The sequence below is a fragment of the Gekko japonicus genome, unplaced genomic scaffold (assembly GCF_001447785.1).
Source record: "Gekko japonicus isolate JY-2015 unplaced genomic scaffold, Gekko_japonicus_V1.1 scaffold79, whole genome shotgun sequence".
Classification (NCBI taxonomy): Eukaryota; Metazoa; Chordata; class Lepidosauria; order Squamata; family Gekkonidae; genus Gekko; species Gekko japonicus.
The window spans coordinates 68,474-83,054 of NW_015167530.1; the positions used below are offsets into that span (position 1 = coordinate 68,474).

At 44.4% G+C, this 14,581-nt stretch overlaps 1 protein-coding gene across 1 annotated transcript in view; it reads left to right on the top strand.

Annotated features, from left to right (window-relative positions):
* RALY (RALY heterogeneous nuclear ribonucleoprotein) overlaps positions 1-14,581 on the top strand; it is a 69,006-nt gene that overhangs the window by 52,206 nt on the left and 2,219 nt on the right. Inside the window, exons 4-8 of the mRNA XM_015413390.1 lie at positions 3,061-3,108; positions 5,966-6,126; positions 9,743-9,856; positions 10,783-10,928; positions 13,955-14,003. Coding sequence (XP_015268876.1) covers positions 3,061-3,108; positions 5,966-6,126; positions 9,743-9,856; positions 10,783-10,928; positions 13,955-13,999 — 514 coding nt within the window. The 3' untranslated portion in view covers positions 14,000-14,003. The remainder of the gene's footprint in view (positions 1-3,060; positions 3,109-5,965; positions 6,127-9,742; positions 9,857-10,782; positions 10,929-13,954; positions 14,004-14,581) is intronic.

The following is a 14,581-nucleotide window of genomic DNA, read 5'->3' on the forward strand; positions in this document are numbered from 1 at the left end:
TCAGCAGGGGTTGTTTCGTAGAAAAAGAGCTAGGGGAACTCATTAGCATAACTCATTAGCATATGCCACACCCCCTGACATCACCGGAAGTGTGTCATAAGACCACACCCCCTGACATCACCGGAAGTGTGTCATAAGGCCACACACCCCGCTCCCAACGACCCTTCCCCCTCCTGGCGGAGTGAGGGCCGGAAGCTGGGCGGCCGGAAGCAGGGGGCGGGGCTTCGTCATGTGCCCCGCCCCCACCTCACCCGGGGGAACTGCGATCCCCCGCGATCCCCCCCCCGAAATGACCTCTGGTATTCAGAGAGTTACAGCCTCTGAATATGGAGGTTCCATTGATTTAATTATTTATTAAAACATTGATTGGTGATTTCAAAAGAAATGTTTGAAATTGCAAAGTGGTGCGTGAATGGAATTTGCATGTGTAGGACATGTGACCTTAGCACTAGAATTCAGAGATTTACCCATGATTTCCTTCATCTTTGAAAAAGAGGTGAATACTGTGGACAGTGGCAGTGGAGTCTGCAGGGAGTGTCTTTGGTAGGGGGGAGGAGAAATCCGTGTGCTTCATCAAAGCCTGGCGTTCTAGAGAAACCTGGACTGCGCCTTTTATATTTCACATAGCAATCAGTCATTTCTTACATTAGCTATAATTATACAAGCCCTGACCCGGATAGCCCAGGCTAGCCTGATCTTGCCAGATCTCAAAAGCTAAGCAGGGTTGGCCCTGGCTAATATTTAGATGGGAGACCTCCAAGGAGGGATGCAGAAGCTGGCAATTGGCAAACCACCGCTGAATGTCTTGCGCCTTAAAAACCGTTTGGGGGTCGCCATACGTCAGCTGTGACTTGATGGCCAAAAATATATAAATGATACAACTTTGCATGACTTGCGTAAATTTTATTTTTGGAACCATGCATTTTGCGTCTGGCTAAACCATTTAAAAAGTCCTGTGATGGGTGGACCTGTTATCTGTGTATCTGTCTAATCCTCTTTGAAATGCAGCTAAAGTAGCAGCTATTATAGCATGCTGAAGCAGTAAATTCCACAGGTGAGAAAGACAATTTTGCTGATCTAAGTATTTCCTCTTGTTAGCAGCCCTGGGCCCATGTGGAAGGGCGGGATATAAGCCTAATAAGCCTAATAAATAAATAAATAAATTTCTGTGGGGGAAAATTGTATGGAATAAAAGATGAAAAAGTTGTGCTGCAGACTAGTTCCAAACTATGCAGTTTTCCTCTCAGAGGCAGACATGTGTAGTTTCTCCATTATTGTTGTGGCTGGCCGTACCACACAACAGCAATGATACTTGCACATAGCAGGTTTCCCCATAGTTTCCCTGCCCCAGATACACAGCAGTAGCCAGGCTCCACCACCACCAGGTTTTTCTCAGGTTTTTAAAAGTCTCTAGACCCCTTCATTGTGGAGATATGCCTTTCCTTTCAACTCTCCTCAATTAAAGAGGCCAGAGACTTACTTTTCAAAAAAATGAAAGATGGGAATGTAGAGAAACTAGTATACCATGAGGAAAAGCAAGTTATAAGTGTTTTAATTAATTTTTTTTGATAAAATACATATTATTTTAATGTTATATCACTATAATAATATTCAATTCCCCATTTTTAAAAAGTGGTAGGAGGACTGTGAGAAAGATGGTTGCTGTGTGGGTGGAACTGGGAAAATCTGAATTTTCTCACCCGCACAGCAGCCATCCAGACTTTGCTGTAAACTTTCCCAAAACTTCAGTGCAAAGCAGGGTTGGGAACGTTTGGGGGATAGCTGGGGGAAACCCTGGGATGTGGACCCTAATGCTGTGGGGAAGCGGGGGGGGGGGCAATTCCCAATAGTAGCATACCTATGGGAAATGACCTGTGTAGAAATGGCCCTGTTTTTAATATTTGGGGGGGAAATCTGTCTGGAAGACCTATAATGCTCCTGCCATGCACATGCAATTCCATCCTAAGTTTATCAGTACTTAAGGGAGGTACTTACATGGCCGATCACTGAAATCAAGTTTCCGGCATGGAAAATACTGGGTTTTGCACCTGTGGAGCACACGAGGGCTGAGCTTTAGATCTCAGGTGGTTTTGTTATTGTTCTGAAATGTCGCTTCAATGTCATTGTGAAGTCAAAAATGTCAAGTCAAAATTAAAATTTTCACACCAAGCCGACCTTTCAAATGGGTGTGTTGCTATGCCTCCTTTTCAATAGGAAATGTCAAAGCCTTCCCTTTCTATTATTTGCCAGCTGGAATCTTCCTGAAATTCTCTTCTGCAAAGATTTTCTCTATTAGACTTTCATTACAGTGTATCAAATATCAGCCTCAGAGGAGAAAGGGGAACAGGGAGCGATCAACTCAGTTACCGCCACTGTGGTCACAGCAATACCATCCCTGAGCCAGTCCGGCATGTCCTAATGCCTCGGTTCCCTCTGTTCTGATTTAGCGAAGAACCTTTTCCAGCATGCCTCACGAATGGCATCTGCTTGCCTGTTGATTTTTTTGGGTGATTCGGCGCACAATCATTGCTAGTACAGGCTCTTTCTCTGTCACTGTTGTGTGAACATGAAGCAGTGGGGGAAACCTGCAAGTCCATGGCAAGGAAACGGTTAATATGCTTCAGAGCTGGCTGCTGACTTCATTTCCTTTCCAGGCACTGTTGTCTCCTGACACACTGGGGTTGTGAAGCAACAGCAGAATTCAGACCCTGGGACAAAATGTTGCCACTACTCAAAATAACTTCATCCAGTATGGGGTAGGAGGGTGAAAGGCTGGATTCCTGCTCAATTCCTAGGGTGACTTTCAGCCAATCACTCTCTGTCAGCCCAAAAAACATTATGGGGCTATTATAGGGTTACAGTGAGAACAAAAATGAAGCAAGTGCCACCCTTGCAGGGACAACAAGTTAAAAATAGGATTGATGGAATCCCCTCCCCAAAAAAACATACACACACAAACCAATTTACAGGACTGAGTTCTGTTATCTAACAAGACCACCACAAACAGATTGCTGGAGAAGTTATTGTAGTTCTAATCAGCTTCCTCTGTTTGGTTTGCAGTGGCTACGACTTTGATTATGACTACTACAGAGATGATTTCTATGAGAGGTGAGTGGATGAGATGAATAAATGCCTGGTCCATGCCTGCATCTTCAGAAATAACAGTACTTCATATTGCCTCTGAAGAGCAGCACCGGGAGAGATGAAAATCACCAGAAACAATTCTTGCTTACTATATTAAGAAGCAGTAACAGCTAAATGTTAATGACCATTCTATATATTGATCTTCTTTTAGAATATGCTGAAACAAAAGTTTGCAAAAATTTGGCCACCTTTTTAAAAAAAATAAAATTTGCATTACAAAAGTTTCAGTACATGACACCAAAATTTAACATTTTAAGAGACTGAGTGGAAAGGTATACTTTCTCACTGTGGTCTCCAACCGGGTTCAAAAATATAAATAGCAATGATAAAACAAATTCAAGGTATGCTTAAAATACAACCTTACAAAGTCACCTGAAGACATACAGGGGGAAGGTGGGGGATATCCAAGTACAATCAGTGATGCCTTCTGGGAAAATGTCAACAGAGAGAAATGACTAAATACAGGGCTCCTTTTGTAGCAGGAACTCCTTTGCATATTAGGCGACACACCCCTAATGTAGCCAATCCTCCAAGAGCTTACAGTAGTCCTGTCAGCTATGCTGCCATGGGGGTTGGGGAGATCTGTTGACTACTAATTGCCGCTGCATTCTTTCTGTGCTTCTTCACTGCTGTAATGCTTATCTCTAAGTTGAGCAGGTGGTGTGATGTCTAACTTCAGTGGAACCGTGGGAGAGAGATTGGTTCCCAGCTTCAGTGCTAATGGCCTGAGCTCCTTCTCCCACGCGCAGGAGTATGGCTAATTGGCCAGGGCAGTGGGGGGTGTGTGTGCATACAAATACCGTATATTCTATTATGCCCGATGGGCAGCCACCATTCTTAACAGTGCCTATGTTAATGCATCTATAGCTCTTCAATAAAGTATTACCTTTCCTGATAAGCGTGTACTGCGTTGTTGGCTGTGTGTTCTGACAAACCCCTGTAAGAAGAGCTCTGTAAGCTCTTGGAGGATTGGCTATATTAGGGGTGTGTCGCCTAATATGCAAAGGAGTTCCTGCTACAAAAAGAGCCCAATGGAAGCCTATTCCAAAGAGTGGGTGCCACCACAGAAACAATCCTCACTTCTCTAAAGGTGTTCTTTAAAAAAAAACACCAAAGAGTACCTTCTTGCAGGTGTAAGGTAGCAGGGAAGAAGGTACAAAAGGAAGAGCTTATGAAACCCTTCAAACTGTAAAGGGTTTTCAAAATAAAACATCCACACTTGGAATTAGGCCGGGAAGCATGTTAGCACACTTGGGCCATTATCAGAGTGGTGGGTTCCTGCAGCCCATCCAGTTCTGGAGGCCACAGCATTCAGCAGTCACTGCGATATCTCCGTATATCACATCACCAAAGCACAGATGGCTGAGGGTGGGTCCTTGCAGAGAAAGGATAGTGCAGCCAGCCCAGAGCAGCCCAAGATATTTTGTTGGTATACCCACTGCCTCCTCCTGTGTTGGAACTCGGGTTTTAATACAGTTTTAATCAGGGCTTTTTTTGTGGAAAAAGCCCAGCAGGAACTCATTAGCATAATAGGCCACACCCAACAGCAGAAACATATTAGCATATTAGGCCACACCCCTGACAGCACAGCACATTGGCATATTAGGCCACACCCCCATGTTACCAGAAGTGTGCTCATCCAGCCACACCCACCTTTTGCTTCTTATTCTGTTTACCTTGTTTGTTGCCAAAACCCAGGGCCTTTTTTGTAGCAGGAACTGCTTTGCATGTTAGGCCACACACCCCTAATGTAGCCAATCCTAATGAGTTTCTGCTGTCAGGTGTGGCCTATTATGCTAATGAGTTCCTGCTGGGTGTGGCCAACTTGGAAGCCAGCCGGAACTCCGTTCCTGTGCGTTCCTGCCCCAAAATAGCCCGGGTTTTAATATATTTTATATCTGTTGTTTGGATTTGTTTATCCAATTGCATGCATATATATATATATATATAAAAACTGCTACCCACCTTGGGTCTTGAGATGCTTTGGACAAAAGTAGACATATAAATATTTTTAAAAATGCAAATTCAGTCCTGATTTAAGATTGTAGTTGTTGCCACACTGGCTGTTTCCTTCTTTGTTTCTCTTTTGCCGTCCTCCTGTATCTCTTTTTTCGGAAGGGTACTCCCACTCTCCCACAGTTTGACAGTTTTCCAGTAGATCCCTGTGGACTCCTGTCATTCAGGCCTCCTTAGCTTTGCTAAAGTTCGTGGTCATTAGTACTGAAAAGGTTCCCCTAAGCTACAGGGGGATGGAGATTGAGCAATTGCTTTCCCTTGCTTGAATGTAACTGCCCGTGTGCCTTACTCCGCATCTCAAAGCCACATCGGCATGATTTATCTTGCTGGATTCCCCCCCCCAGCACAAGGTAGGCATTTCAGAATATTAATAGACTCCAAATGGAGATAAGGAACACGGGAGTTTGAAGGGGCAATAGGGTAGAAAACGAAAAGAATTCCACTTGTATATCAGCCTTGGCATCTTCAGAGCTTCCTCAGATAATTCTAAAAGCGGAAACATGAAGGTGAGTGTTTTTTAAATGTATTAAAAGTCTCAGCCTTACAGGCTGTAGGGAATAATTTGCTAAGTAAAAGTCCTCTGCATGAGTGTAACAGCATTAGCTCACAGAGTCATGTTTTGGTAACTGTGGCTTCAGAAACTTTGATGATCAAATATCACCCCCAGTTGGCTTTTACTGTTGGAGCTAGTTAGTGTTGTTAGGTATGCATGGAACTCTAGCTCCCCCTAGAGTTCATTTGTGAATTCGTCGAAATCCTTCTAAGGTGGGTCTTCCTTCTACTTTAAATCTGTTTTGACATGCAGACTCTTTGAATATCGAGGACGGGTCTCTCCTGTTCCTAGAGTGGTTCCTGTGAAGCGTCCACGGGTGACAATTCCTTTAGTAAGGCGTGTAAAAGCAACCCTCCCAGTCAAGCTCTTTTCCCGATCTGCTGCCATCGCAAACAGTTCAGCTAAATTAAAATGTAAGTGCCTATGTTTTTTTATTTAAAACATTGTAATGCCACCTTTCCACCCAACTTAGGGTCCACATTAAAACACACTTAAAGAGAGAGAGAGAGAATAATTAAACATAGAACAGGGAGAGATGCCACACAAAACAGAAAACTCTTTAACTGCTGGCAGAAGACAAGGGTAGAAGGGAATAGACAAATCTCCCTGGGGTGGAAATTCCATAATTATGACACAAACACATATTTCAGAATGTAAGCGTACCTTCAGGTTGCTGAATGTACCATACACTAAGAGTGGCAGACACTCTTAGTATTACTCTAGGTGTTTGCTGTGAAAAATACTGAAGTGCAAACAACATGTACATATATGTGCTTAGCTTTAAATGCCCATTTAAGCACATTTGGGGACCAAGATCTATCAGAATTCTCAGACATGGAGCTGCTCTATTTCAGTGTGAAATAACCCCTTATGGTATTTTCTTAGTTATGCTCTTTACAGCATCATTTAGTAAGATTTGCAAGATCTGTGGCAGTCTAAGACTTAATCTCCTGCTCTGCAAGATGTGGACGAGACTGAGGTAGACAACTTTTTGGCCCAAGTGCCAGTGGGGGGTGGGAATGAAGTGTCTACTTGTGGGGAGCCCCCCAGGCCTAAACAACTCCTCACTCACAATAATACAACATCTAACTTGAACATGGACACTGGTAACCCAAGTGCCAACTTTGCTGCAACATACACCCAGACAACACAATCACTGGATCTAACATCAACTACACCATCTCAGGCTGATTCACTTGCTCATCTTCTAATACTGTATATGGCATTAAATACCAACACTGCCCTTCGGTTCTCTACACATGGCAAACAGGTCAAACCCTATGCCAAAGGATACATGGACACAAATTTGACATCAAGAATCACGTAAAGACTAACAAAATTTGTGGGAGGGTATGAGCCTTCGTGAGTCACTGCCCCCCAAGTGTTCCCTCTGAGTTAGTGTGAGCTAACTCACCGTTTTTAGCCTCCGGCTCACACATTTTTGTCTTATCTCAGGAAGGGTGGCTCCAGAGCAAACTAATTTATGCAGTAGCCAAATTCCTCACTCACAACTTTAATACCAGTAGCTCACAAAGTAGAATTTTTGCGCACAAGACCCCACAGCTTAGAGGGAGCTCATACCCTGCCACAAATTTTGTTAGTCTTTATAGTGCTACTGGAGTCTTTCTCTTTTCTACTGCTACAGACAGACTAACATGGCTATCCACCTTGATCTATCAAGAATCACATCATTGAGAAACGTGTAGGAGAACATTTCAACCTCCCAAGGCACTCAGTGGGGGACCTCAAAGTAGCTGTTTTATTGTGAAGGAATTTCAGAAACAGACTAGAATGGGAGATTGCTGAATTACAAGTTATTACAACACTCAGTGGAACCCCCAGGGCTTAACAGAGATATCGGGTTCTTATTGCACTACACATGCTAAGTCACTCAGTTCTCCCTTATACCCAGAATTAAACTTTGTTGGGAAGAAGAAGAAGAAGGTGGAGGAGGAGGAGGAGCAGGAGATTGGATTTATACCCCGCCCTTCACTTGGAGTCTCAGAGCGGCTTACAAACTCCTTTCCCTTCCCCCTTCCCCTCCCCACAACAGACACCCTGTGAGGTGGGTGGGGCTGAGAGAACTCTGACACAAACTGCTCTTTTCCAAGGACAGCTGTGCCAGAGCTTGTGATTGACCCAAGGTCACATCAGTAGGTGCAAGTGGAGGAGTGGGGAATCAAACCCGGTTCTCCCAGATTAGAGTCTGCACACTTAACCACTATACCAAACTGGACTCAAACTTAGTTCTCACATCTGTTAACTCTCTTATCTGTATGCAAAATTGCTGCTATTTACAGGTCTTACCAACTGCTTTAATCCAATCTCAGCTATACGTATTGCTCAGTTACTTATGCATCTTCACTCTAATTAGCCCTTCCTGGCAACTAACCACCCTGCCCTCTCTATATATAATGGTTGAGGAAGACTTGTTTCAATGTATCTGAAGAACAGTGTGTGGACATGAAAGCTTATACCCAAAATTAAACGTTGTTGGTCTTAAAGGACTCAAATTTTGTTCTGTGGAGATATTGGTGTGCTGACAAATGGGGGGAGGGAAAAGAAAGGAGGGTTGAAGGAAGCCAAGTCCCAGTGGTGCTGCCGGTATCTCAGAGATTCCCCTTGGATTCATCTGAAGGCTGTGCAGGTCACAGAGGGGATGAGGGACAGAAGCCATGCCTGTTGCCTTCCCCTGAATCACTGGTCCCAGCAGTGCAGCCACTGCTGACGTTGCTTTTGTACAGAGGTCTAGCCCAGAGTGCCAGACAAAATTTTCTGGTGTGTCACTGTCAGCACATGTGTCAGGGGTTGCCTATCTGTGTTTTGGAGGGGGGCTTATTAAAACACTAAACTTGGTTCCTACCAGAAGGCTGTATCTGGTTCTCTGCGCCAAATGCTCCTTGCTAGCAAGGCCCAGGTTACAATAATTGTGTGGAGAATCTTTTGATCATACTAGAAACAATTGCCAAAAGGTCAGGGCAGAGACAGGGCAGGAAAATCCTCTAGTTGAAAAAGAAAATATTTTGTTCCAAATCGCCAATGCTTGTTGACTAAGGTATTTTCCTAGGTGATCTTATCAGAATCACCATAGTACAAGCTTTTTTTTTTTTGCCATTAAGTCACAGCTGACTTCTGGCAACCCTGTGGGATTTTCAAGGTAAGAGACTTCCTTGGTGATCTCCCATCCAAAAACTAACTAGGGCTGATCCTGCTTAGCTCTCAAGATCTGATAAGATTGGTCTAGCCTGGGCTACCCAGGTCAGAGCTAGTATCTGCGTGCAAGCCTCAAATTAGCTGATTATGGCTGCGGTCACACTGGTGGGTGCAGTATAGTGGTGCCTTGAATTGTAGCAGTTCAAAATGTAGCAGAGCATTTCATCCAGACGGCACACCCCGTGGCAGGTTACCTGCGCGGCCGTCCCATGAAGGAGTATCTATATTACTGTTGTGTTTCAACCACAGGACGAGCTGTAAGGGTGGGTTTTATTTAAATGCAGGCGGATGGATGCGCATATAGGCAGCAACTTAAAAACAAGTGGCAGAAACAGGTCTGCAAGTTCAGACGTCCCTTCCGGGTTCCTTTCGCTGCAGGAGAGTTCAGATGTCTGAAAAACCCAGAGGGAATCATGAACAATCCGTTCATACCGGACTTTCCCCGGTACCTGTTTATTCCACTTCCATTGCGGAACAGCATGGGCTGCCAACAGGAAGCAGATGTCCTCGTCTGGAGGGGCCCATTTATTCTGCTCAGGTAACGCCACTATAGCGCCACAAACTGCGTGTGTGACCGCAGCCTAAGAGAATTTGGATATTTGCATCTATGGTTTAAGATGATGGGAGGAACTCTACCTGCCAAAAAACATTTTCATGTCTGTGAAAGGCAGAGGAATTCTATACTGATTCCAAGAACCCTAGACAGTGGTCGCTCCAGGAAAGATCTGCGCTGTAAGTCTCTGATCAAGAAAAAATATGAATTTGCAAACCAGTAAAGAAAAGTAAGGCTTACTTCCAACTTCTTTCTCTTCCAAGTGAAATGCAATGAACTGCAGACAATCAAAACAGAGCTGACACAGATCAAATCTAACATTGATGCTCTCCTGGGAAGATTGGAGCAGATTGCTGAACAACAGAAGGCATCTACAGGTCAGTTGGCAATGGATGGCCCTGCTTTGGAACCTGTACTTCCAGAAGACTCCAAGCTTTCCATTTTTTTTTTTAAAGGCAAAGACATGCTGATGGTACCATACCGTTTCTTTTAGTTTGTCCTTGGCAGTACACCTGCATGGGGCAAGATTTGCCAGATGCCACTCATTGGAATCTCTGGCTCTAAGCCATTTTTGATGGTAGCTTGCCTCTAATTGAGCAGCAGAATGGAATAAAATAGCCAATGAAAATGCACTGAAACCTCTCACTTTTCCTGACTTAATCTTTATATCCAAGACTTATAACAATTCTGGAAGGTGTGTAAGCTTGACCTTGCTGATCAGTAGTGGTTGTTCCCATCAAACCCCCCCCCCAAATAACATGGAACAATCCCCCCCCCCGTATCCATCTCTCATTGTCTTCCACCAGAAATGATATTGAGGATCTACGCCTCCCACTCCCAAATCTAAATAGACCATCTCCCATACTCTACCCAGTAAGGAAAAGTATTTATTTTTATATTGGGGGGAGGGATGTTAACAAATTTTCTGCTTTGAGCTGTTGGGTTTGTAGCTTCAGTTGTATTGTGTGTGTGTGTTGTACAGGTTTCTGTATGACATTTAGATGCATAATGCTGATTTACTGAGACAGATAACACTGAGAAATGTTTACATTTTCTAATGAAAAATTCAATACAAGGAAACAGAAAACAGGCTAAAACAAAGCATTGCACATTTGATTTGTACAAGGGAGAAGCAAAAGAAAGAGTCAGACAATCTCTATTCCACACCTGTTTCTACTTCACCTAGGAAAAGGGGCAAGGACTATCATGCAGGGGAGAGTCAGAACATGGAAATGACTAGGAAAGGATGAGGGTAGCGGATGGGAATCTGTCTTCTCTATACACTCTACATCTTCTCCTGCAGAGGTAAGAAAGAAAGCTGATGGAAACAAAAGCGAGATCTCCCAAGAAGACACAGCATCAGAGGCAGAGATTAACACGGATGAGCCGCTAAACGGGGAAGAGGGCGAGGAGGAAGGCCTGGTGCAGGACGACTGCGAAGACGAATTGGTGAGAGGCCCCAGACAGGCACCCCTCTCCCAACAGTGCAGACAAAACAGCCTGGTTCCATTCTAACAGTGCTCCAAACTTCTGGAGAAAGCTGATTTTATTTTTTTCTCCAGATGCACTGAAGTTGTAAGAGGGTAGGTCTCAGCTGAGTATTGCAAGAAACTTCCACATAGTCACAGTGGCTTGACAATGGAACCAACTATGGGTGTGGGGTGTGGGAGGGGGTCCCTTGCTGGAAAGTGCCTGTCGAGAAAGCTGATCGTTTTGGACTTCCTGCATGGAACAGGAGGTTGGACCAGATGGTCTATAGCAGGGTTGACGAATTCATTTGTTATGAGGGCCGGATCTGACATAAATGAGACCTTGTCAGGCCGGGGCATGTGTGTCATAAAAAGTAATGCCAGTTAAAATTTTAAAAAGAAAAAAAAGTAATGCCAGGTAGCAGAGATATAAACTTTATAAAAGATGCAAACACAATTGAAGATTTGTTTTACTTAAAATAAAAACATGCTTAATACATTAGCACTTGCACTATTTTGTTTATTTAACATTCTCTGGTAACTGACACCTCTTGCTCTGAATTATTGCATCAAAATGTCTGTGCTGTAGCTATCTTGAGTATGCTATTCAGGTGTGTATCTGTAAGCTGCAAACCTACTTTTGATTTATTGACATTCATTACAGAAATCTCATGGACTCAGGGAAAAACAGGCTGGGCATTGCGAGCTTTTGTACATAAATTGTTTTGTGTGCTGGTCAAGAACATGTGAAGGCATCATGACACAGAATGAGGGCTATATGTTTGTGTAAAAACTATAGTATTTCCAGAAAAATAACTGCAACTCCTATGAGGCAGTGCAAGAATAGAGAGACAGCCATGTATAGTGGTCAGTATCAGTCTGCTATCTGGGAAGTCTAGGTTCCAAATCCCCAGTCTACAAAGGAAATGTGCTGGGTGAACTTGGTCTGGACACACACACTCAGCCTAATCCACCTCACTGGCTTGTTGTTATTCCTCATCTAAATAGTTCACATTGCATTCCTACTGAGAAAGACTGGATCATGAGGGCATGAATCCCGTGATAAAGAGGAGGCAAACCCAGTTGCACCCAGGACATCCACAGCATAATGAGCCCAACAAAATAAACACACACTGTAGCAAGCATAAAAGCTCATACCTTGAATAAAACGTTGTTAATTTTAAAGGTGCTTTGTATTTCTTCCATGGAATTGAGGCAGGTAAGGAAAGGGAGGAGCCTCAACCAATGGAAGAGAAGAAAGGCTTGCCTTTATCTCCTGTGTGATTGAAGGAGCCTGGCCAGAAAGCAAGCTCTGGCTCATTTCCTCCCTCCCCCTGGAAGGAGGAGGGGGAGGAGCCTCAACCAAGGCAGAGAACAGAACTTGCCAGTCTATCTCTCCTGTGCGATTCTGAGAGTCTGGCAAAGCAAGCTGTGACACAGCAGTAGCCGAACCAGAGAAGGAAGCAGGAGAGAGCCAGTTGCTCAGGAGCCAGATCCAGTCCACAGGCCGCATGTTTGACACCCCTGGCTATCTGCCTTTTCCAACTCTTTGGTGCTATAATCTTTGGTGCTGTGATTGTTCATGGCTTTGTCAGCCCCCTTTTAAACCCACGCTCAGATGGAAGTGGCCTTGTAGAAAAGGCCTGGTAGGCCTGGCTCCATACAGATATACCTCCATGCAGGAGTGGGTGCATGCTTTCCTGCAGCAAGGCAAACTCGTAATCCAGCCATTAAAACACTTGGCACATCGGACCTACCGCCATCCTTGTCATTAAGCTTTTACAGCACTGACCTGATAAACCAGAGAAAACAGTTCAGACTTGATTTAAACCTAGTGCTGGCTGAGGCACTTTTCTATGGGGCTTTACACTTACCCAGTGTCTTGTTTAAACTCAGCTGCAACCCCTGTAAGGCACCTAAGGGCATCAGCAAGGGCAAAGAGGCTTTACACTGCAAGAACAGATAATGTCCTGCAAGAAAAGGTACCTGCTTCCTCTTCCTCCCATAACACTTCCTGTGCTACTTGCCAGGGTTAGGGCTAGAATCAAGTCAATGGGGAGCTTCTATGCAGATGAACACATGGGATTGGATGCCATGGCTTCACAAGCCAGAGGTGCTGATGGCTGCAGAAGTGGAAGGCACTTGCTCATCTTTCCCCATTTTCCTCATCCCACATGTAGGGTTGCCAAATCTGGTTTGCAAAATTCCTGGAGATTTGGGGGGAGAGCCTGGGGAGGGAGGGCAGAGTTTGGGGAAAGGGAGGGAGCTCAGCCAGGATGTGATGGCATAGAGCCCATCTTCTGTAGCTGCCATTTCCTCCAGAAGAACGAATCTCAACACTTTGGAGATCAGTGGTAATTCGCTGAACACTCCAGGCTCCACCTGGAAGGTGGCCATCATATCCCACTGTTGTCTCTCTGATACCCAAAAGGGACTGTCAGGAGTCAAGGTTTTGAGGAGGGGGAAATCAAGCAAAATCACCTTCACCTTGATGCCATGACAGTGGAATTGGCCTAAGAGTCAGTTTTGCCTGATTCCCCCTCCTGATAGCAGCCCCTTTCCACGGGTGGACAACTCTAGAGCAAGCTCAGCCAGCCAGCCCATGTGGTGCTAGCCACAGGGGCCACTGGGTTCACAGCCAGACTGCATCCATTGTCATGGTCATCATGGCCCAGGTCCAAGCCAGGGTGGCCCTGCAGTGCAGACAGCATCTCAGGAGCGGCCACCTGATGCCCTCCAGGGTTGTGGCCCACTGGGAACTCCTTTCCCAGTAAATTAAAGGATTGGTCATCTTCTGCCTTCAGCCTCCCACAACGCTGTGGGAGCTCATGGGAGAAAGGGAAGGAGGGAAAAGATCCAGCACCTTCCACTCACACAGCCATAAAGTCCAACCCTCAGACTACTTTTCTTCCATCAGGCATCTGACATTTTTACTCTCTTTCAAGCAAAGACTTGCAAAAAGAGCCAGATAATCTTCTCTTTCTCCATTCTCCTCTCTCACTTCAGGAGAATAGCCATTATACAGATGTGGAGGACTCCAGCCTACAGTAACCAGGTACAGTCACAAGGCCACATTTTACTATCCAAATGTGTTCTTGAACCTTGCACATGTTTAGATAATGTTGCATGTTTAGTTTTTACTGGTACAATTAACCTCCCCCTGGCTTCGCCCGTTTCCTGTTCTTTTTGGGGGAAATGTGACCAGATTTTAATTTTTTGGTAACCAAAGGTGGGTTACAACATTATAAATTGCGGAAGAGATTGAACAAGAAGAAGTGAAGGCTGAAGGACTCTGAATTGTGCCTTTGAAAAATTTTGAATTGAGATGCTTTGGGGTATTTCCTTATATCAGTTAAATTTAAGATTTGGGAAAAGTTAACAGAATATGTGACTCAGTTTGTAATGAGATTAATATGATTAAGACTAGACGTGTATTCAAGCTGATTCGAAGATCTCCTCTCTTAGGTTTTTAGTCAGTAGTGGGTATCTTTTCTTTATCCCCTAAATGTAGTCCCCTCCCTTATTTCTGTTATAGTTTGTAGTTTTAATAAAAATGCAATTAAAAATTCCCCATTGGGGAACAAAAAAAAAAAGAGCAATAGGCAAGGAGAGGGATGCACATTAAGGGAGTAT